The sequence below is a fragment of the Somniosus microcephalus genome, chromosome 14 (assembly GCF_052327205.1).
Source record: "Somniosus microcephalus isolate GS21.2 chromosome 14, FLI_Smic_1.0, whole genome shotgun sequence".
NCBI lineage: Eukaryota > Metazoa > Chordata > Chondrichthyes > Squaliformes > Somniosidae > Somniosus > Somniosus microcephalus.
The window spans coordinates 108,597,526-108,622,502 of record NC_141000.1 but is presented as its reverse complement, the minus strand read 5'-3'; the positions used below and the strand labels follow the sequence as shown (position 1 = coordinate 108,622,502).

General features: G+C 43.1%; 1 protein-coding gene across 1 annotated transcript in view; it reads right to left on the bottom strand.

Moving 5' to 3' along the window:
- Positions 1–24,977, bottom strand: part of LOC147107826 (bromodomain and WD repeat-containing protein 1-like) — a 122,544-nt gene that overhangs the window by 62,566 nt on the left and 35,001 nt on the right. The window contains exons 13-17 of the mRNA XM_086007167.1: positions 24,515–24,613; positions 23,721–23,874; positions 14,254–14,388; positions 5,102–5,230; positions 3,465–3,690 (exon numbers count right to left, since the gene is read on the bottom strand). Coding sequence (XP_085863293.1) covers positions 3,465–3,690; positions 5,102–5,230; positions 14,254–14,388; positions 23,721–23,874; positions 24,515–24,613 — 743 coding nt within the window. The remainder of the gene's footprint in view (positions 1–3,464; positions 3,691–5,101; positions 5,231–14,253; positions 14,389–23,720; positions 23,875–24,514; positions 24,614–24,977) is intronic.

The window sequence follows — 24,977 nt, the reverse complement described above, 5'->3', positions numbered from 1 at the left end:
TGCCTTCCTGTTTTTGCCACCAAAGTGGATAACCTCACATTTATCCACATTGTAGTGCATTTGCCATGTTTCTGCCCAATCACCCAACCTGTCCAAATCGTACTGGAGTTTCACGACATCCTCCTCACAGCATACCCTCCCACCCAGCTTTGTGTCGTCTGCAAATTTGGAGATATTACATCCAATTCCCTCGTCCAGATCATTAATATATATTGTGAACAGCTGGGGTCCTAGGACCGATCCTTGTGGTACCTCACTAGTCACTCCCTGCCACTCGGAAAATGACCCGTTTATTCCAACTCTTCGCTTTCTGTCCGCCAACCAGTTCTCTATCCAAGTCAATACCTTGCCCCCAATCCCATGTGCCTTAATTTTGCACGCTAATCTCTTATGCGGGACCTTATCTAAAGCCTTCTGAAAGTCCAAATACACCACATCCACTGGTTCTCCCTTATCTATTTTACCAGTTACATCCTCAAAAAATTCCAGTAGATTAGTCAAGCATGATTTACTATGACCCCTCATTCTAGACTCTCCAGTCAGGGGAAACAGCCTCTCAGCATCTACCCTGTCAAGCCCCTAAGAATTTCATACGTTTCAATGAGATCACCTCTCATTCTTCTAAACTCCAGAGAATATAGGACCATTCTAGTCAATCTCTCCTCAGACAACCCTCTCATCCCAGGAATCAATCTAATGAACCTTTGTTGCACCCCCTCGAACACAAGTATATCCTTCCTTAGGTAAGGAGACCAAAACTGTACACGGTACTCTAGGTGTGGTTTCACCAAAGCCTTATACAATTGAAGCAAGACTTCCTTACTCATATACTCTAACTCCCTTGCAATAAAGGCTAACGTACCATCTGCCTTCCTAATTGCTTGCTGTACATGCACGTTAACTTTCTGTGATTCGTGTAAAGGGACACCCAAATCCCTCTGCATACCAACATTTACTAGTCACACCTTTTAAAAAATATTCTGCTTTTCTATTCTTTCTACCAAAGTGGAAAATGTCACACTTCCCCACATTATGCTCCATCTGCCACCTTCTTGCCCACTCACTTAACCAGTTTATATCGCTTTGCAGCCTCTTTACAGCTTGCTTTCCTACCTAGCGTTGTATCATCAGCAAACTTGGATGCATTATGTTTGGTCCCCTCATCTAAGCCATTGATATACAGTAGATTGTAAATAGCTGAGGTCCAAGCACTGATCTTTGCGGCACCCCACTAGTTACAAACTGCCAATCAGAAAATGACCCATTTATTCTGACTCGGTTTTCTGTCCGTTAACCAATCCTCAATGCTGTCATTTTAATTCTCCGGACCACACCCACTCTGATCTCTCTGTCCTCCTACACTGTTCCAAAGAAGCTCAACGTAAGCTGAAGGAACAGCACCTCATCTTTCGATTAGGCACTTTACAGCCTTCCCGACTCAACACTGAGTTCAACAATTTCACATCATAACCTCTGCCCCCAATTTTCCAGACGGCAGCTGTTGATGATTCTGATATTCCCATTTACACCTGCTCTTGAATCATTGTTTCTTTATTTGTCCCATTACCATCTCCTTTCGGCTTGCACCATCAACCCTTTAATCTCTCCTGCCTTCCACCCTATCACAGACCTTCCATTTTGTTTATTCCTCCCCTCCCCCCTTTCCCCGCCTCTGTACTTGCTGAAAACCTGTTACATCTCTAACCTTTTCCAGTTCTGACGAAAGGTCATTGAGAAACGTTAACGCTGTTTCTCTCCACAGATGCTGCCTGAACTGCTGAGTATTTTCAGCATTTTCTGTTTTTATTTCAGATTTCCAGCACCCGCAGTATCTTGCTTTTGTACTAATATATTACTCCTAATCTCATGAGCCCTAATCTTGTGCAACAATCTCTTGTGTGGAACCTTATCGAATGCCTTATGAAAATCAAAATACAAGAAACTCTATTATCCGGCACCAACGAGACTGGCGTGGTGCCGGTTTATCAAAAAGTCCAGATTACAGAGAGTTATAGTTAAAAGGTACGAGAGCTCCGTACACAGCAACAAATCCAGGCTTCCCTGTTGCTTAGCAACATGTGCAGGAACTCCGGCCACAGACCAAGCATCCCTGTTGCTTAGCAACAAGTGCACGAACCCCAGTTACACAGCCACAGATCCAGGAACTGCCACTAATATGAAGTAACTTACCTGAACCTACTCCTGAATTTTGCCAGTTAACAGAGATTTCCGGTTATTTAGGTGCCGGTAAATCGAGAGTTTCCTGTATACTACATCCACTGGCTCTCCCTCATCTCCCCTGCTAGTTACAACCTCAAAAATCTCTAATAGATTTGGCAAACACGATTTCCCTTTCATAAAACCATGTTGACTCTGCCGAATCATATAATGATTTTCTAAGTGTCCTGTTACCACGTCCCTAATAATAGATTCTAGCATTTTCCCTACTACTGATGTGAGGCTAATTGGCCTGTAGTTCCCGGTTTTCTCTCTCCTTTATTTCTTGAATGGGTTACATTTGCAACCTTCCAATCTGAGGGGACCATTCTAGAATCTAGGGAACTCTGGAAGACCAAAACTAATGCATCCACTATCTCTGCAGCCACATCTTTTAAAACCCTAGGATGTAGGCCATCACTTTTCCCGTGAAGCCCTGGAGGGAATGAAGTGGCTTACATCAAAAATGAATACTAAGCATCAGCATGGCTCAATGGTATCACTCGTGCATCTGAGTCACAAGAACATTGGTTCGAGCCCCGCTCCAGAGACTTGAGCACATAATCTCGGCTGGCACTTCTGTGCAGTACTTGCTGCACCATTGGAGTTGCCGTCTTTCGGATGGGATGTTAAACCGAGGATCTGTCTGCCTCTCAGGTGGACATAAAAGATCGCTATTTGAAGAGCAGGGGATTTCGCCCCATGTCCTGGCCAACATTAACCCGTCAACCAACACCTAAAACAGATGATCTGGTAATTTATTTAATTGTCGTTTAAGGGACATTGCTGTGCTGTGGATGCCGTGTTTCCTACATTATAACAGTAACTACACTTCAAAAGTGATTCACTGGCTATAAAGCGCTTTGGGATGACCTGAGGTCGTGAGAAGTGTGATCTAAATGCAAGTTATTTCTTTCTTACTGTGGAAAACACTTCACAATCACTTTTTAAAAATTAGGTACAGAAATCCTAAATAATATGGCATGGCACATACAGAACATATATAGCAGAATGTACTTTGTAAGGGAGAAACTGCACAAAATCAAAACTAAAGCTGCAAACTTTAATAATGCTCGTTTGTTCAGTCAGTATACGAAGACAGGATTTAAACGATACCATTATTTAATGAATACATATATAAACAAAGCAGTGTTATGTTCTTTTTACTCATCTGATTTATAGAAGTAGTACTGAAACTCCCTTTTAAAAGGCCTCCCTATGCTTTACTACCAAATTAAGCCACTTACTTGTTGCCACATATCCTAGCTGTGGTATGAGCTGCTCATCTAGACATTTCTCACGGCCTGGAACCAATCGCTGGTATTGTGTTCGATGAGGATTTCCATCCACATCCACTAGGAATGGTGGTGGCATGAGATGGGGAGCCTGTTGAGTCTGCTCATCCAAGACAAAATTGTTCCCATCACGAATTAGTGGTCGATAGTCAGTGTGGAAAAACATCTGCTCTGGAATCTGTAAACAAAGCACATTTTTACACATCTGATTCCATCTAAAGCAAAGTACCCACTTTCCAAGTTGCAAAACAAGATGCCTTGGTAAGCGAAACTATTCTGGTAAGGACTACAAACTTATTTCAACATGGGTTTTAATTTGGTTATCCAGCTTTACATTTGCTGATAATCTTACTGGCATACACATTACAGGTGAGAATATTTAAAAACATAAAAATCCCCAAGTGTGCTGTAACAAAATGTTGTCCACACCAAATTACCTACTTTACCACACACTTCATTTTTTATCATTCTTACTGCAATTTACTTAATGCCATTTTCACAGCAACTGCAAATTTGTGATCAGCAAATTTTATGTAATTTGTTCAAGACAACTTTTTTTTCTATCTTACTCTCTTAAAAGAAGCAAGTCGCGATGCAATAGGGTCCAAAGGACACCTTGCTCAAGGGGCCATTGTTCATGTTTAAATCTCAAAAAAATTCCATCGTGTCCAAAACCCTGGCACCTACACCTTGTCATTCACTAAGGTCTCTCTCATCAACCCTGTCCACACCACTCGAACATTAAATTCAAAATCCTTGTTTATAAATCCCTCCAAAGCCTTGCCTCACCCTACAACCCAGCCCTCGACTCTGGGTTCCTGTGCACTCCTTTTTGATATTATTCACTTGATGTTAGAGCTTTGAACTATTTTGGCCCCACACACTCTTCCTCCTTAAGCCTTGTTACTTCCCTTCCCTGCTTCTAAAAACCTCAAAACCTACCTTTTTGTCTGTGCCTTCAGTAAAGTCTCAAATGCCTTTAAAAACCAAGAACTCCAATTGATTTTCCCCTGCCCTAATTGAGGGATTGCCGAGCACAATTGCAGCCCGGGTGGAGATCAGCTAGTTCAGCAAAAACTGGGAATTGAGCAAGTGACCGTCACCATGTATAGTTCAGGATTACACACCAAATGTGTCTTAGGGATACTAAACCATCAAAGAGCAATACAAAAAGAGACTTTGGAATGCTCCATACTAGTTGCAGACATTCATGCTTCCACAAAGGTAATCAATATGAATGTGTTCTCAGGCCAAAAGAGGAAAGGGAGGGGTGGGAGGTGGGGAGGGGCAGGCGAGAGGGAACACTGAAGACTGTATTTACAACATACTGTTATTTGCATTGGCTACTTAATGAACTTCACACAATTTTTAAGCAGGTGCAAAATTGAGAAGTGGAATAAGAACTCAGTTTTTGTATTCAAGATCAAAAAGATTTAATATGTAGGGATTATGTTGCTTTTACCTATATTAAGTACAGAAACATTACTTCCTCGGCTTCCTCTGGTATATACAGCAACTGCAGACTTTGCCAATTAAAATGGACACAAGTAAATGGAAGATCATAAAACAAAGCAATGACAAAGGCTTACCTTTTCATACAACTTACTGCATCCAAACCCAAATATAAGCAGATGTCCATGTGAGTCTGTGCAGGCGAAGTGCTGGCCATCTGGTGAAAACTTGCAGTCAAATACAGCACCATGACCCTGGCCTTCAATCTGTGAAGGGATCATAGATCAGTGCTTTTAACCACTCCATCACACCTACACAACTGGATCTTAAAGTTTGGAAAAATAGGACAATCAAAAATTCATTTAGCAGCAACACTTTTATTTAGAAAAAATTTAGCATGAGTGGTCAAGGTAAGATCGCATCTCAAAAGGCTTTCGATAAGGTCCCGCATAAGAGATTAGCATGTAAAGTTAAGGCACATGGGATTGGGGGCAAGGCATTGACTTGGATAGAGAACTGGTTGGCAGACAGAAAGCAAAGAGTTGGAATAAACGGGTCTTTTTCCGAGTGGCAGGCAGTGACTAGTGGGGTACCGCAGGGATAGGTCCTTGGACCCCAGCTATTCACAATATATATTAATGATCTAGACAAGGGAACTAGATGGAATATCTCCAAGTTTGCAGACGACACAAAGCTGGGTGGGCGTGTGTGCTGTGAGGAGGATGCCGAGAAACTCCAAGATGATTTGGACATGTTGGGTGATTGGGCAGAAACATGGCAGATGCAATAGAACGTGGATAAATGCGAGGTTATCCACTTTGGTGTCAAAAACAGGAAGGCAGATTATCTGAATGGCAATAGATTGGGAGAAGGGGAAGTGCAACGAGACCTGGGTGTCCTTGTGCACCAGTCGCTGAAGGTAAGCATGCAGGTGCAGCAGGCGGTTAAGAAGGCAAATGGTATGTTGGCCTTCGTAGCGAGAGGGTTTGAGTACAGGAACAAGGATGTCTTGCTGCAGCTGTACAGGGCCTTGGTGAGACCACATCTTGAGTATTGTGTGCAGTTTTGGTCGCCTTATCTGAGGAAGGATGTTCTTGCCATGGAAGGAGTTCAGCGAAGATTCACCAGGCTGATACCTGGGATGGCAGGAATGATGTGTGAGGAGAGATTGGGTCGACTGGGCTTATACTCGCTGGAGTTTAGAAGAATGAGAGGGGATCTCATTGAAACTTATAACATTCTGACAGGACTGGACAGACTAGATGCAGGAAGGATGTTCCCGATGGTCGGGGAGTCCAGAACCAGGGGTCACAGTCTAAGGATAAGGGGTAAGCCATTTAGGACAGAAATTAGGAGGAATTTCTTCACCCAGAGAGTGATGAAGCTGTGGAATTCTCTACCACAGAAGGCAGTAGAGGCCAATTCATTAAATATATTCAAGAAGGAGTTGGATATATTTCTTAAGGCTAAAGGGATCAAGCAGGGACAGGGTACTGAATTTGGATGATCAGCCATGATCGCATTGAATGGCAGAGCAGGCTTGAGGGGCCGAATGGCCTACTCCTGCTACTATCTTCTATGTTTCTCTTCTCAATAACTGCACCACCACCAGCATCATAACCTCAACACTTCATCCACCATCTAACTATACACCAACATTCACACACCCCACACTATTGCATCCTTCACAGGCACTACTCACACCGCAAACACATCTCTTCTACCATGTGAGGCATCACAAACACACCTGCCAATGCACTCATTCACAATCACCACTATTTCTCTTCCAGGTCAAGATAGCACATAACAGGCGGCAGCAGACCTGACCAGGTGAGGCGAAGCACAATTGCATGAGATCAGTCCCCTTGAAGAGGCAGTGCTGGCGGTGATCGGGAGGGGGGTGGCAGAGGCCGTGGCCACAGGCAGAGCAGGGACATATTGCCCAGAGGTATGTGGCCTCTCCAGCTTCATTTACATATCCAAAACTATTCTTGATCCCGAATCCCCCAAACCTATCTTCACTCACAAGCCCCATATGGTCTCATCACATACATCCTCCTATAGTGGCCACACACACTGCAGGCGAACCCTTCTAGATTTATCACTGCAGGCTCCCAGGAGCAAGGTCCACCTTGCCCCCCCCCAAGGAACTGGAAGAGGAGGAAGAGCCACCTTACCTGCACCCCCCCAACCCCTAGAGGAAGAGGAAAGGAGGGGGGGGAAGAAGAGGAAAGCGAGGAAGATGACACACGTCAATCGCTACCACTGTTGCAGGCACCACGTATAACTTAGAGGCTAGTGTATAACATGGATCCTCAGTGGAATGCACCAGGCACTAGTGAGCAGCAGCCATGCTGGGTGGAAGGGACACCACTGGTGCCACCAAGCCAGGGAGCAAGTTCACATACTAGTTCTGCTGTAGAGGAGTCAGATGAGGACCTCGTAGGGCCAAGCTTCAGAAGGCGGCTGATGGGTTTAACAAACCAAATTCTTGGTGCAATGAACAGCCTGCCCGAAAGCTTACTGTTCATGGCTAGGGGGATGGAAGAGTTTGCGTCCAGCTTGGGCCGTGGCTTGATGCAGAGCCTAGAACCCATCCTCTCCAGCGTGGGGGGGTTGGCCAATTCCATCCAGCAAACTATCGAGCCCAACATCATGCAGCATCTGATGACTGAGGTCGCAGCTTCCACTGTAGTCATAGCAGCTTCCATGGAACAATGAAGTGCTGCAATGGAAGCCCAAACAGCTTCCACTGCACTACTAGCATCTTCCATGGAACGGCAAAGTGCAGCAACGGAAGCTCAGGTATCTGCCATGATGGCTCTGGGCTCCTCTGTTGAAAAAGACTTGCAGATCAGTGGACTGGCTGAACAGACACCTTGAAGTAGTGGCATGGCAATCATGCAGCAGGAATCTACTGGCCTCTCTTCGGTTGGCAGTGCTCCTGCTCCCTCCCCCGCCACTCCACCATTGCCCTTTGAGTTGCTTGTCAGGCAGGTGGCCCAGACTGCTCAAGTCCATGCGGAGATGGTGCAGTCTAAGGTGGGGCCATCACAGCCCACAGCCTCTTGAGGGTGTTCCAGGAGGATAACTGAACTGCCCTCTTCAGAATCTCAGAAGCCATCCACCTCGTGGGTTGAACTTGGTAGAAGCACCAGAGTAAGCAAGAACACTTATAGGATAGCCACTAAGGGTAAGCACCATGGTGACTAGTTTAATATTTTTAAGTGCTGTTGGTTTCATTGTTTGTTTTTGCTCTAGATAAAGAGTGAATATGGTAATTGTGTAGTGCTGGAATTGGTAGATTTTATTGTGTTGTTCATGGGGAAGGGGTTGAAAGGATTGAGTGCAGATGGTGGACCTCTTGATGGATCCTCAGTTGTGGAAGGCAAGGCATGTGGCAACAGTGCTGCAACGTCTGATGGTGGAGGACTTCTCTCAAAAGCGGTCTTCAATTAGATGGCGACGAGCATCCCTCCCAAGTGCGGGCAGTCTACCTGGAACCCTCTGGTGATCCAAGTCGCCCTTGTCTTCCTCCTCCTCAACCTCCTCTTGTGGCTCCTGAGATTGACGCTCTGGCACAATTGCTGGTGGTAGCGGCTAGTCTCTCATGATCGCCAGATTGTGGAGCATGTAGCAAGTCACCATGAATCTGGAGCCCTCCACTCACTCTCCTCCAGCAGCTGATGCTGCTCTGCCTGGCTTCATCTCCTCCTCCAGATCAATGGGGACCCCAAGCACTCCCTTTCACCTGGTGACTCCTAGAAGGTCTCTAATAAGGTACTGTAGCATAGCACTCACTCTCTTTAGGTGAAGTCCTCAGGGAATTTGCGATATAAATGTTGATAGAGTGTTGGTGAAGCCTTGACAAAGTGCCCCAGAAAGTCTCCCGATGTGCAACAAAAGTCCTCTTCAAACAGTGTAGTCAGTCGATCTCCAGCAGCAAGTGAACAATTAAAGCGGAGCATGGCTGCAAGTAGCAACGCAATCCTCACCAATGACTTCTTTAATTGCAGCGTTACCGAGCAAAATGGCGTGCAGCCTCTTTAATAAGTGTTAGGAGCCACTTTAATTGGTCATTTGAGCCTTAATCATCCTCGGGGCAGCCGTTGCTAGTGTGCGCTTCAACTCCATTACCAAGATGGTGTCTTGTGCTAAAGGCGGGTTAACCAGGCGTTGCAGCTCAAGACCCCATCTTGGCCCTCTCAGAGACTCTTTAGTGCCTCAAGTACAGTGTCCAGGGAAAATAGCCCCCACTGACTTTAATGTAATAAAATGTTGCAAAATGCTTCAGAGGCAAAGAAAAATAATGAACGCTAAGCCAATGAACGAGATATTGGGGCAGGGGGAGGCATGACCAAATACTTAGTCAAACAGGGGGGCCTTAAGGGGGACCTTAAGAGAAAAGAGGGAGGTGGAGGTGCTTAGGAAGGGAATTCCAAAGCATGGGCCTGGGCAGCTAAAGGCCATACCTGCCAAAGGTGGGACAAAATTGAGGCGGAGAGTATGCACGAAAGGCACAGAGGAATTGAGGGAAGGGAGAGGGTTGTGGTGCTGGAGGAGTTTACAGAGATAGGGAGGAGCGAGGCCATTGAAGCATTTAAATGCAAGGATGAACATTTTAAATTTGAGATATTGGGGAACCAGGAGCCAATGTAGGTCAGCGAGGACAGGGGTGAAAAATGAGCAAGACTTGGTTTGGGACAGGTCATAGGCAGAGTTTTAGTTGATCTGAAGCGTATGGAGGATGAAGAATGAGAGATCAGCCAGGAGAGCATCGGAATAATCAAGTCTTGATGTAACAAAAGTATAAATGAGGTTTTCAACAGCAGATGGGCTGAGGCAGATGACGTTAGAGAGGTTAAAGTAGGTGGTCTTTGTAATGAAGATGGTATAGGGTCCGAATCAAAGCTCGGGGTCGAATATAATACCGAGGCTATGAATAACCTGGTGCCACCCGAGACAGTAACTGGGGAGATGGATGAAGTCGGTGGCGGGGGCATTGAGTTTGAAGATAGGAGTCGAAGACAACGGCTTCGGTCAGTGTTTAGCTGGAGGAAACTGTAGCTCATCCAAATCTGATTGGCAGCAAGCAGTTGGAAAGAACTGATATTATCAGCATACATGTGAGGTTGCCAAGAAGCAGAATGTAGATGAAAGAGAAAGGGACCAAGGATGGATCATTGAGGGGAAGCTCCCAAAATGACAGTGTGAGGATAGGAAGAGAAGCTATGGGCAGAGATGCTCCGGCTACAGTCAGATAGGCAAGAATGGAACCAAGAGCAAGTCAGCAACAGAAATCCATTCATATAAATAAAAAGTCAATGTTTTTCTCACCTCATATGTCAAAAAGTTAGACAAACAAAAAAGAAAATAATTTAGAAAAAGAATTACTTTTCTCAAATTAATTAGGTTTGAAATATATTGTGGGGCACGTGGAATGACAACATCTTGATCAAGTCATAGCTTGGGTATTGGGGTGGTGCAACTCTGCTCATGAACTCGTACGTGTGACTCGTGCACAATATAATAGGCAGATGCAACCACACTTAGTACATGAGTTTCAAGTTTGCTATTACTGTACCGTCGAATTAGCAATTTGTGTCTCTATTCTTTTGTGCAGCTTCAATACACGATCTCTCAAAGTGATATCTGCATTGGTGAATGGAATTTGCCACCTAAAATCCATAGCAAGTTGCTTTTAAGATTCCTCATAACTCGAGTAGTCCTCCATGGGAATATTTGCCTTCTTTCAATTGGAAGTAGCAGATAATCTTGGATTGTTCATCCTCAAAAATCCAAACGTCATTCTCAAACCATCTTAGTTCAACCTTGATCAGCATGGCTTTGAGCTCCGTTACCCAAGTAACTTTTCTTCACTTCTGATGTTTGCAATAGTGCAAAGATTGTAGAGGTGGGAATTTTTACCATTTTTACAGAGATATTTGGCCAGTCTACAGATGTTATATCATAGAAAAAGGATGTTATGATGAACCTTTATAAAACACTGGTTCAGCCTCAACTGGAGTATTGAGCCCAATTCTGGGCACCGCACTTTAGGAAGGATGTGAAGGCCTTAGAGAAGGTGCAGAAAAGATTTACAAGAATGGTTCCAGGGATGAGGGACTTCAGTTACGTGGATAGACTAGAGAAGCTGGGGTTGTTCTGATTAGAGCAGGGAAGATTGAAAGGAGAGTTGATAGAGGTGTTCAAAATCATGAGGGTCTAGACAGAGTAGATAGAAACTTTTCCCATTGGCAGAAGGGTCGAGAATCAGACACAGATTTAAGGTGATTGGCAGAAGAACCAAAGGTGATATGAGAGAAAACTTTTTTATGCAGCGATTGGTTAGGATCTGGAATGAACTGCCTGAAAGGGTGGTGGAGGCAGATTAAATTGTGGCTTTCAAAAGGGAATTGGATAAGTACCTGAAGGAAAAAAATGTGCAGGGCTACGGGGGGGGGGGGGGGGGGGGGGGGGAAGGGCAGGGGGTGGGACTAGCTGAAGTGCTCTTGCAGAGAGCCAGCACAAGCTCGATGGGCCAAATGGCCTCATTTTGTGCAGTAACCATTCTATGATTCTAAAACTGGCCCACTGCCTTTTTACACTTTTTGGTCTAGATTTTTGTTCATCCCTGATATATGTTTCCTCAGGCAGCCACAAGCGGAGCAGGTTTTTCCTCAGTGAGGTTCTTCTTTGTCCAGAGATGCATCTGATGATAGGGTGCTGTCCAGATAAGTAAACTGCTAGACTGAACTCCGCTGTTCTCCTCCAATGAATAGTGATAATTATGCATACAGTGAATAAAATGCCATCTTAAACATCATCTCAATCTTTGTCATTTTGATGAATTAGTCTGCAGGTGAAAAATGGTAGGCGATAGGAACATAGGAAGAGTAGGCCATTCAGCCCCTCAAGCCTGTTCTGCCATTTATGGCTGATCTGTATCTTAACTCCATCCACCTGCCTTGGCTCTATATCGTTTTATACCCTTGACCAGAAAAAAAATCTATTGATCGCAAATTTAAAATTATTAATTGAGCTACTGCATTTTGTGTGAAGAAGTATTTCCTAACTACTTTCATGAATGGCCTGGCTCTGATTTTAAGATTATGTCCCTTTGTCCTAGACTCCCCCACCAGTGGAAAACGTTTCTCTTTATTTACCTTATTAATTCCTTTCAAAATCCTAAAAATCACAATCAAATCACCCCTTAACCTTCTATATTCCAGACAATACAAGCCTAGTTTATGTAATTGCTCCTCATAATCCAATCCTTGGAGTCCTGGTAACATTCTGGTGAATCTGCACTGCACTCCTTCAAAGGCCAATTTGTTCTTTCTAAGGTGAGGTGCCCAGAACATGATGTATTGGAAGCCTTCTAATGTGTGGGTCAATACAGCACAATAATGAGCAAACAGGACCTCCTGAACAATTTTTTTTTTTAAATTTTAGTCTTCATTGGAATATATATCAATAATTTGCCTCACATTTTCTTCACTAAGGAAAGAGACTCGTGTGATGATCAATCTCTGGCCACAAGACCAGCCCACCTCTTTGGGCAGTCAACTGTCTGCAGCCTACACATTAGGGCCAATGATGTAATAAGTAATTCCCTTTTCCATTTGTTTCCAATGTTTGTGAGATGACCAAACAGCTGCTACAAGTTAGCCTAGGTAATTGAAGTGCACAATTTTTGGAGTACATTTTCTAGTCCCCTGCCTCTTCAGTAATAAGTAGTGAAAGGAGCTGCTGAGTCATCTACGATGCTGTGGAATGAAGTTGCAACACCATTATCACATTTCTGTTTGTGGGACCTTACTGTGCACAAATTGGCTGTCGTGTTTCGTACATTACAAGAGTGACTACATTTCAAAAGTGTATTGGCTGTAGAGCGCTTTGGGACATCTTGAATGTTGTGAAAGGGGCTATATAAATGCAAGTTCTTTCTTTCTCCTTATAATCTCTGCTCCCTTATCACTGACTCCATTCCCATTGCCAGCCACTTACTTAAGCAGAATTAAGCTAGGTGAAACTTTCATCTTCTGCTTAACCCAGAGCCAAGCTTCAAACTCCACATCCTATCCATCAGCAAGACTGCTTGCTTCTGCCTCTGCAACATTACCCTCCTTTACCCAGACCTTACCTAAAAGCCCACTGAAAAACATATCAATGTTGTTGTCACCTCTCTACTCAATTCCTCCAATGTTCTATTTGCTACCTTCCCATCCTTTAATCTCTATAAACTCCAACTTCTCAAAAACTTAGTTGCTCATATCCTGTTCTACACTAACTCCCACTCACCATCACCATCACCCTATCCATGCTGACCTATACTGGCTCCCTGTCCCTCAACACATTGAATTTAAAATCCTTGTCCTCATCTTCAAATTTCTGCTTGGCCTCACTCAACCCTACTTCTGCAGCCTCCTCCATCCCTACATCCTCTCCTGCATTTATGGTCCTCTGACTCTGGGCTTTGGCACATCCCCTCTCTCTTTGCCCCACCACTGATGGCAGAGTCTTCAGCTGCCTTGGACATACTGTTGAACTCTTCCTAAATTCTGCTTCCTGTTTTTGTCTATTTTATTCTCAAAACCCATCTGTTCAATCAAGCTTTTTCTTGTCTCTCATCACTCTCCCATCATGTCTATTCCTTTATTTTCCTATAAAGCACCGTGGGACTTTTTCCTACATTGAAGGCCCTATATAAATGCAAGTTGCTGTCGTGGCTGCCAGGGTTATCGATACTTATTGCTACAGTGAGGAAGATGAGTGCAGGAATCTGCTTCACTGAACCTGCCAGATTCCAATGGCAAGAGTCAAGATAGGTCACCTGCAGGAGATAGTCACCAACATCTTCATGTGCCCAAGTCAATGTCTTGAATGTCACTGAACTTATAAGATGAAGATTCCATCGCCAAATTTACCACTGTAGATGTGTACTTGAGTATATTCCTCCATATTCACTAGTGGCTGCATCACCAGTCACCCTCATCTAATTTTGTCTGACATCCTTGAAAGTTACCTACTATGGCCGCTACAACAGACGGGGGCCAAGTGAGGACTAATGTCTGAATCCACCCAAAGAATATGGATTTCCATGAACAAAAGTGGTATTATCACTTCTGAGCACCCCAAATATAGATTTGAGGTAAATGACTAAAGATCAAAGAAAGAGAGATTCTACTTGGTAGACACAAGAATTCCACTTACATAAAAAGATTCAAGGTTTTCCAAACTGGAGAAAAATGTTGAACCGCTCTTCTCATCTACTTTGTACACTTACCATGTTAAAGTAATGGTGAGATTTTGTGCCTTTAGTAATATCCCAAATAAAGATATTGCCATCATGGCCAGCAGACAAAATAATTCTTGAGTCAAATGGATGTGGCTCCAAAACAAACACTTCATCTTCATGACCCTAAAAATGTAACAGAAGTTCATCAGATTGTAATACCTGTACCATTTAAAATGAAATTATTCAGATTTTATTACAGACAGCTTTTCACACAATAGATATATTTGAGGAAGGCCCTGTGACCCATCTTACCTCAAATGCACAATTAATCTAGTTTCTCTTCCCCCCCATCATCCAGATATGCAACTGTTTAAATTATTCCAGGATTCAGACACGCAAGACAATCGGACACGCGCAATGAAGTCTGATTGTACTTGAGCAATTCCCAGTTGTTGAACAAGTTGCACTCATGCCTACTAATGCAAGCAAATGCCTCCAGCTTAACAACACTGATTGGTTAACAGTTGAATTTCTCTGCATCAAAAAAGGCCTTTACATCAGCACAGACACAGTTTAAGGCCATCCCAAGACAATAGGATGTTTATTTCACAGCTAATATTTAAAATGTACTGATTCCCATTCAGTAGGCCAGATTTAGAACCTGTTCTAACTATTAAATTCTGCTACACAAAACTGTCACATTTCACTATCACCTTAAGAGCAACAAATCAGCCCTCACAGTATGAACAGACAAAAGAAAAATCTCCAAAGGTATACAAACACATGTTTGTAATTTAAGCATTACATCCGAGTATTCATAAAAATCCTGCTGCTAGATTATTCAAAATAGCAACACAGGTTCCAGAGAAGCAATCCTCGATACTCATGTTTACGAAGAAAAAAAAATGGTGACTGCAGAATGGTTGCAAATGCATTGGACTTGGATAACTACTGGTGTAGTTCTGAAAACTTTGTTTGTATTCGATGTGTGCACTAGAATCATTGTCTCAATAATTCTGGAAGACAACATTAAAACCCCAAAGAGACAAAAACTCCACTATTTCGCTACTGACAGCCTAAAATTTTCAATCATGGTCAATCTTCATAACACTACTTGGACCTTGTAATTTAAGGGTGGGGGAGCGACTTGAAATTTTCCTTACGGTTTTTCCATCAAGTGTTTGTATGTTGCAGCAACTGGTGGCGTCACATAGAATATAAACCCAAGATGATTCACAGAGGCACGAGGAAAAACTGCCGCCAAGCCAGGGAGGAGCGATTAGAAAGAGTGGCTAAAGGCTTGGTCAAAGAGGGTTTTTTTTAAAAAAGGAAGGAAAGAGAAAAAGACATATAAAAGGCTGGAATCAAAGGAATGGAGTGTTTTGGGGGTTCTAAGGCTGGACGAAGTTACAGACATAGTGAGGGAATTAAGCATAAGGGTATGGATTTTAAAGTTAAGGCATTGCGGGACTAGGAGCCAACGTAAGGAGCCAAGGAAGAGGACGAGTGTTGAACAGGGCTTGGTCCAGGATAGGATACGTATGGCAAAGTTTTGGATGAGCTTAAGTTTATGGAAACTGAAGGATGGGATGTCAATGAGGAGATCTTTAGACTAATCGTCTAGTGGCGATAAAGAGAAGAGTAAGAATTTCAGCAACAGTTAGACTGCAGTAGGGGCAGAAGCAGTTGACATTACGGAGGTGGAAGTAGGCAGATTTTCTGATGGAGTGGATATGCAGTCAGAAGCTCAGCTCAGGATTGACCAGGATGGCAAAATTGTGAACAGTCTGATTCAGCTTGAGACAGTGGCTGGGAAGTGGATGAAGTCAGTGGCAAGGGCCAAAGACAACAGTTTCAGTTTTTCCAATTTAGCTGAAGAAAGCAACAGTTCATCCAGGAACTGGTTGCTGGACAAGCAGTCTGCTGCAGTGGAGGTGTCGAGAGAGGTGATGGAGAAAAAAAGCTGGTGTAGTACCTGTGGAAGCTGACCCTATGTCTGCCGATTATGTTGCCAAGGGGCAACAAATAGATGAGGAAAAGGGGGCCAAGGATGGATTCTTGCCCGACTCCGGAAGTAACTGTGCAAGAGTGGCAACAGAAGCTATTGCTAGAGATGCTCTGGCTACAATCGGATAGGTGAGTGGAAGCAAGCAATGGCAGTCCCATGGAGGTGCACAATCAAGGTGAAGCACTGAAGAAGGATAGTGTGATAAACCATGTTGAAAACTGCAGAGAAGTCAAGGAAGAAGATGGAGAATGGCCCACTGTTAGAGAATGTCACTCATAACTTTGGTTAGAATTGGTTCGGTGTTGTATAGAGGGTGAGAGGAATGGTAACTTGATTTGAGGGAATGAAAAGGGAGCTGCAGGAGAGATGAGCATGGATTTTGGAGGTAATAACACATTTAACGCACTTTGGGGGGAGGTAAATTGGAGGTGGAGTGAGTAGTTAATAAGGATAAAGGGGTTGAGGGTTGAGAATATGGCAGCAGCTAACGTGGTACCACAGAATGAAAACAAGTGTGTTCTGTACCTCTGATTTGAATTACTGATCCCAGCATCACTGCTGTGGGAAGACACCAAGTTCAGTACAGGAAATTATAGGGATCTGTTTGCAGTTAGCCCTGAGGAAATCCAAATAAGGGGAAGCAGTAATTTAAAAAAAATACTTGATCTCTCCCCTCCCCCCAAAAACATTTCCCTCTTGTAGCATTATGAATCAGATCCTCCCTATTTATTTTCCCATCCATTTAAAATTAGAATTTACAAAAAAAAAACCTTCTCTCCTAAATATTACAACAGAAAATCAAGCTGCATAAAATTAAGATAGATGCATTATTCCAACTACTTAATTCAGTCACAAACGTTTCAGGCACATCTACTAAAGATACTTTAACAAATGAAGACAACCCAAACAAAATGGAGCTCTAATTATAGTGGCATCATATAACCTCCAAGCATATTTAAAAAGCTGCTTTTACATTGCTGTGTTGGTTTTAGAAGCAGTGCCACACCAGCCTCCTGGTGCAACTCTTCCCCATTTACTTTTCCACCAGTGCCATACACCAGACAGAAGTGAAGGCAGCAATTCACAAGACCCAAAAACAGTTGGTCGCCTTTGCAAGTAAACAAAGAATCCATCTCATACTGCCAAGTGTGGATGGGAGAAGCCTGAATTTGCCATCAGCTGCACTTCTATGACAAAAACAAAAATGACATAAAACTCTTTTAAAGCATTTAAGCCACTTCTCTTATCACCTGCATAGAACTTCATTTCAGTTGTAATTTTGGCTCATATAAAAATAAGCATCTCTATAAGGAGAATTCTCCTATGTTCAAAAGTCAGGTTGAGCCTACACTTTAGTTTCAAGCAACCTTTTCGTCTCTTCTCCCATTCTCCCCACCTCATTAGCTTCTGAGCCACTAGACACTCATATAGCTTTCAGAATTGCTTGCCAAATGTATGAAAGTGTTGCATTTTCTACGTTGTTGTTATTTTAAATACTGAATTTGCCTTTATTCCCCTCCCCCCAGGGTGTGGGTGCCTTTATTCCCCTCCCCCCAGGGTGTGGGTAAATGGGCAAGAGGAGATTAAGGAGACAAAAGAGTTTACATGAATGGTAGTTTTGGAATCAGAAGTCACCTTATATATAAATGATTTTGTCTCCTCAACTAGCTCCTTCATCCACATGCTTCGATTCCTGCAGCGCCAGGAAAAGGCACAATCAACTCATGAATAAAACTGATTAAATTTCGTTACTTCAAAATGATATATTGCAAAAAAGTATGGAACCATCTTTAATGAGCACTCTAAAAACTACAAGAAAATCTTTTGCTATCTTCTCAGCCTGTCTCCAGCTTAGATATATCATGCACAAAAGCAAGGATTCAAATATTGTTAATATTTGTTACGGTTTTAAATTACAGCTAGTTAAGAAAATGTAACAAAAACTAGAGAATCTAACTAAAGAAATTGTACTACACCAACATTCCATAGTGTCTTGCTGATGTCAACTTTGCTCTAAAATGGAAAAGCAGTAAATTTTGCTACTAAACTACTGATTTTCCTATCCAGCTCATCTCATTCAAGTCAGTTCCGCCTTACACACACCGTAATGTTACCAAATCTCTGTTCACCTTTCCCTCAAAGTATTTACTGACTTACTCTGAAAACTGTCAGCACAATATCATGGTATTGAGCTATATTGTTCATAAACATTGCTAAGCAGTCATTTTTAAAAAATCAATAGTCATTCGGTAGCATTCTCATCTTTGAGTCAGAATATCATAAGTGTAAAACCTTATCTAGGATGTGAGCACTTAATCTAGGCTGAAACTGCCATGTAGTACTGAAGGAATGCTACATCAGAATCATATTGGCACAGGAGGAGGCCATTCGGCCCATCGAGTCCGTGCCAGCTCTCTGTAGAGCAATCCAGTCAGTCCCATTCCCCCGCAAGACAAGTGCCTAGCCAGTCTCCCCTTGAAAACATTGTGTCTCCCCGCTTCCACCACTTCCGTCCTCACCACTCGCTGCGTAAAAATTTTTTCCTCACGTCCCCCCTGTATCTCTTGCCCAAAACCTTAAATCTGTGTCCCCTAGTCCTTGTACCATCAACTAGTGCGAATAGCCTTTCCCTGTCTAGCCTATCCAAACCCGTCATAATCTTGTACACCTCTATCAAATCACCCCTCAACCTCCTTTGCTCTAATGAAAATAAATCCAGCTTCTCCAACCGGTCCTTGTAGCTAAGATCCCCCACTCCCAGAACCATTCTGGTAAATCTCCTCTGCACCCTCTCAAGGGCCTTCACATCCTTCCTAAAGCCTGGTGACCAGAACTGGACGCAATATTCCAGTTGTGGCCTAAGCAGCGCTTTATAAAGGGTCAGCATAACTCCTCTACTTTTGTACTCAATACTTCTATTTACGAAGCCAAAGATCCCATATGCTTTGCCAACCATTCTCTCAATATGTCCCGCCACCTTCAGGGACCTATGCACATTAACTCCCAGGTCCCTCTGTCCTGCACACTCTTTAAAACTGCGCCATTAAGTGTATATTGCCTCTCCCTGTTCCTTCTGCCAAACTGCATCACCTCACACTTCTCTCTCAAAATTCCATCTACCACTTGTCTGCCCATTCTACTAGCCTTTCTATGTCCTGTTGCAGTCAATTGGTATCATCCTCACCGTTTGCCACATTCTACTCTGTATTCCAATATCCAGGTTATAGCAGTGTGTCTACCATCCTCCAGTCTGAAAAACAGCCATTTACCACAACTCACTGTTTTCTGTCCTTGGAAGCCAATTCCTTATCCAAGCTGCCACTGACCCACCTATTCCATGAGCCTCAATTTTGTTAACCAGTCTTCTATGTGGTATTTTGTCAAATGCCTTCCTAAAATCCATGTAGACAACATCCATTGCATTCCCTGCATCAATCCTCCATTACTTCATCAAAAATTCAATTAGATTAGTCAAACACGATCTGCCTTTTACAGATCCGTGTTGACTCTCCTTAATTTGCTTAAACCTCTCCAAGTGCCCATTAATTTTCTCCTTGATTATTATTTCTAAAACTTTACCCACCACTGATGTTAACTACGAGGATTGTCCTTACACCCTTTCTTGAACAATGGTGTCACATTTGCCACTTTCCAATCCTCAGGCACCTCCCCCGCATCTAGGGAAGATTGGAAAATTATGGCAAGCCCTTCTGCCATCTCCTCCCCCAATTCCCTTAGCAACCTGGGATGCAAGCCATCTGGACCAGGTGACTTATCCACTCTAAGCATACCCAGTCTTTCTAGTACATCCTGTATCAATTTTCACCCCTTTTCACTTCTACCAATATTTTGTCAGCATCCACCTCCTCAGTAAACACCGATACAAAGTACTCATCGAGTATTCTAGCCTTGCCCTGCGCCTCTAAGCATATATCACCTTCTTTGTCCCTAATAGGCCCCACCCAGTCTCCTACTACCTGCTTACTGTTTACATGCTGGTAGAAGATTTTTGGGTTCCCTTTTATGTTTACCGCCATTCTACTCTCATATTGTCTCTTTGCCAATCTTATTTTCATCTTCACTTCCCCTCTCAACTTATTGTATTTGGTCTGGTTCTCCTTTAAAGAATTCACCTGACATTCATCGTACACCCTCTTTTTTTGTTTCATCATCTTCTCAATCACCCTCATCATCCAAGGAGCCCTTACTTTGGTCCTCTTACCCTTCCCTCTTGTTGGAATGTACCTAGCCTGTACTTGGAACATCTCCTCCTTAAAGATCACCCACTGTTCCGTTACAGTTTTTCCTGTCAATCTTTGGTTCCATTTTACCCTGGCTAGATCCTTTCGCATCCCATTGAAGTTAGCCCTATTCCAGTTTAGAAGTTCCACTCCAGATTGTTCCTTGCTCCTCTCCCAGTCACTTGGTCGACCTGGCCCACCTCATTTCCCAGCACCAGATCCAGCAATGTCTCCTTCCGAGCTGGGCCAAGAACATACTGGTCAAGGAAATTCTCCTGAACACATTTCAGAAATCCCTCCCCCTCCTTTTCCTATACCCTAGCATTATCCCAATCGATACTTGGGTAATTAAAGTCCCCCAATATCACCACTCTATAGCTCTTGCATATCTCTGCGATTTCCCTGAAGATTTGCTCTTCTACTTCCTTCTCAGCCTCACGGATACACTGTAGTGACTCCAGCTGCCGCTCAAGCTCCAGTAGGCAACACTTCCTGCACACGTGGTCGTCCAGGCCGCAAGAAGCGTCCAGGATATCCCACATGGCACAGGATGTGCAAATCACGGGACTGAACTGCCCTGCCATGCCTCTATTTACCAGACTAAGGAGGTAATTTAGCAGAAATAAACTTAAGAAACACTCAACAGCTACCCACCAATCAGCACCTCCCTCTATTAGATTGGCTATGAACTACTTAGCAGAAATATACTGAAAACAGAACAAAAAAAAACTTACCACAAATACTCACCTCTCAGCTCCCTTGTGCCAGCGACATCTTTGAATTCTGATGTCACTCCTTTGTTGTATCACTTGCCGACTGTCTCCCTTGCAGGTAGTCCGCTCGCTCAGACTCCCAAGTCTCTGCTCCACGCTGCCTTGATCCCCGGTCTCCGACTTTGTTCCTCCCGCAGGTCCGCTCGCTCAGACTCATCTGAACTGCAGTCTTCTGAATGAGACATTAAATCATATGCCTGTCCCCATGGCACTATTCAAAGAGCAGGGAATCCTGACCAACATTTATCCCTCAACGAACATCACCAAAACAGATTAACTAGTTATTCATTGCAGTTATTTATGGGGCGTTGCTGTGCACAAAAATTGCTGGGGTGTTTGTCTATCTAACAACAGTAAATACACTTCAAAAGTAATCCATTGGCTGCAAAGCACTTTAGGATATCTCAAGGACATGAAAGGTGCTACATAAATGTACAGGAAACTCTTTATCCGGCACCAACAGGACCGGCGTGGTGCCGGTTGATCAAAAAGTCCAGATTACAGAGAGGTATACTTACCAAGGTACGAGAGCCCCATACACAGCCACAGGTGCAGGAGCCCCGGTTACACGGCACCTGTGCAAGAGTCCCGGTTACACGGCCACAGATCCAGGAGTCCCTGTTGCACGACCACAGGTGCAGGAACCCTGGTTACACGGCCACAGATCCAGGAGTCTCTGTTGCACGACCACAGGTGCAGGAACCCCGGTTACACGGCCACTAATATATAGTAAAACGTACCTGAACCTACTCCTAAATTTTAACGGTTAAGAGAGATTTCCGGATATTTAGGTGCCGGTTAAAAGCGAGTTTCCTGTAAGTTCATTTTTCTTACTACTATTTTGTTCACTCTGTTCATTTCTGGTTTTATCCTGTGCATTGCACTGCACAATATTTATAGGGTCATCTATGATCCAAAGTAAGAAAAAAAAACTTGCGCTTGTATAGTGCTTTTCGCAACCTCAGTACATCCCAAAGCATTTTACAACCAATGAAATATTTTTGGAGTGTAGTCACTGTTGTAATGTAAGAAACGCAGCAGCCAATTTGCACACAGCATGCTCCCACAAATAGCAGTGAGGTAATGCCCAGATAATCTGTCTTGGTGATGTTGATTAAGGGATAAATATTGCCTGGATGCTGGGGGAAAACTCCACTGCTCTTCTTCGAATAGTCCCGCGGGATCTTTTACCTTCACCTGAATTAACAGACGGGGCCTCGGTTTAGCGTCTCAACCGAAGTGCACCTCCTACTCCCTCAGTACTGCACGGGCGTGTCAGTCTCAATTATGTGCTTAAGTTTCTGGAGTGGGCTTAAACCCACAACCTTCTGACTCAAAGGTGAGAGTACTACCACTGACCCACTGCTGACATCTACTATTCGGTTGAAATTTTACATTTAACCCTGACTGTGTCAAATGAGTTACTTCCTGCAGGTGTAATCAGGGGTGGCGAGATGACAGAGGAGGTTATGCACTTAGTGCTACAGTGAGTAATTCATGCTTGAAAGTGAAAGATCAACCCAGTCAAATCAGTATGATTGGGTCAATCTATAGTGTTCTAACAAAAACAATTTTTTTTTTTTGCCTCAGGCCAATTTCTTGTATGCTTCTCCCACCGTCAAAATGGATGATGAGATCCCAGGACCCAGGGAGGGAAATGCACTTAAATTTGGAAGAAATTGAAAAAACAAAATTTAAGATACAGGATGAATGGGTTAGGTTAGAAACAAAACAAAAGCAAAAATAAAAGGAGGGAGAAAATGTGAAAGAAAGGAATGGGACAAGGAAACAGGGACAGCAGGTGTATTAATTGTTTTTAGTGTTTTATTTCAGTAGTATAAGATTAATTCTATTAGTATTGGATTATTACAGCATTCAAGTAGCCTTCCACAATGGAGGTACGGGTAAAGATTGTTGCACCATTTATTGTGAAGATATGCAAGTTACTATAGATAAGGCTAACTACAAGAACATATATATTATGTACCCATAACTATAATCGCTGCTCTTTAGTCAATGAGCACAGGCTTTGTATTTGTTTTTTTGTTTAATTTCAGAGTTGAGATGAGTGACCCATTCCCAGGTCTGTCACTGGAATTTGAACTGGCTACAAGGAAGTGCACAAGTGACCCAATCAAAATTTCCCTCTCCTTGTAGGGAGACAGCAGGCCTCCACATACTAATCACCTAATAGCACAGCCAAGGCTGTGAACTCACTATGTGGATTCTGGCTTTCGATCTAAAAACACAGGTCAAAGAGTGGATGTAAGCTGCACTAGCACACAAAAGCACATGTTCTTGATCTTAAACTGTACTGCAAAACTGAAATTTAACAATCTAAGAAAAAAACGCAACACATGGGCTTCTTTAATTTCAAAGCCCCTCAACACTGACTAAATTGCAGCAATTAGTGCACTACAGCATTAAATCATTCCAGTATGGGTCAGTCAGTGATGCAATGTGTTAATGCCCAAAATGTTGAATACTACTTACCATTAGGATGTGCAGCAACTGCCCAGTATAGGAATTCCACACCTTTAAAGTATGGTTGTTCACAGCAGTGATGACAGTGTTGTCACGACGATCCCATGCCACCATTGTCACTTTCAGTTTTGTGACCTTATCATCGCCTGGACAGGAGGTGCTTCTAAAGAATAGACAATAAGCAGCAATTGCACATTGAGAAAGGCAAAAATAAAACCTTTTGGGATATTAGCAAGTAATACACAATGAGCAAAAAGAAAAGAAAACAAGCTGTTGGAAATCAAGTAAAAACATAAAATTCTGGAAGTAGCAAGTTTATCAACCTCCTTTCAGATGCTGATAAACTTTATGTATTTACATCATTTCCTGAAGATCTGTACAATGTATGTAAGAAACCACTTGCCACAGTATCTATACTTTCAGTACTTCATCGCTAATCCATCAAATTTGTTGAAAGTCAACAGCTTAAGAAGGGTTTGTTCAAGTTTTAGATCGTTACCAATGTCAGAAAAATAATTTGGCTTTGTTTCTTCCTTTTTTCTAATACTTTCCTTCTGTTATTCATACTCATTTGTAAAATCTCTTCACAGTTTCATCATACCAGTGATAAGCCCCGTACATCAAAACTGAGCTACAAATCACATTACAGCTAAGTTCTGTGGAAAACAGAGTTAAACAAAGAGCAATGCAAGATACAAATCTAAAACTTCGGACACCTGCAGCTAAGTACTTTGCAGCCACTTTACGGAAATTAATGTATGGTAACACTGGACTGAAAAATCTCAAAAAATCCTACATCTTACCCTGGCAATTTAGCACCCATGTCCAGCAAGATACTTTTCCACTCTTGGTACTGGTACTGCCAGATCCGTGCTGTTCCATCTCTGCTACCACTGACCAACCTGTTTTATATTTTTTAAAAATTACTAACATCAACATTATACAGGATGAATCTGTGTATAGTTTAGATTTTTATTTTAAGAACATAACAAATAGGAGCAGGAGGAGGCCAGTCAGCCCTTCAAGCCTGCTCCGCAAGTCACTAAGATCATGGCTCATCTTCTACCTCAAATCCACCTTCCTGCACGATCCCCATCTCCCTTGATTCCCTTAATATCCAAAAATCTATCAATCTCTGTCTTGAATGTCCCTGACAACCATGTGTACAGGAAGTGTGTCCAGCTGCAGCTACTGGCAGACTGCATTGCGGCGCTGGAGGTGCGATTGGATACATACTGGACCATTCGCGATGCTGAGGACGTCGTG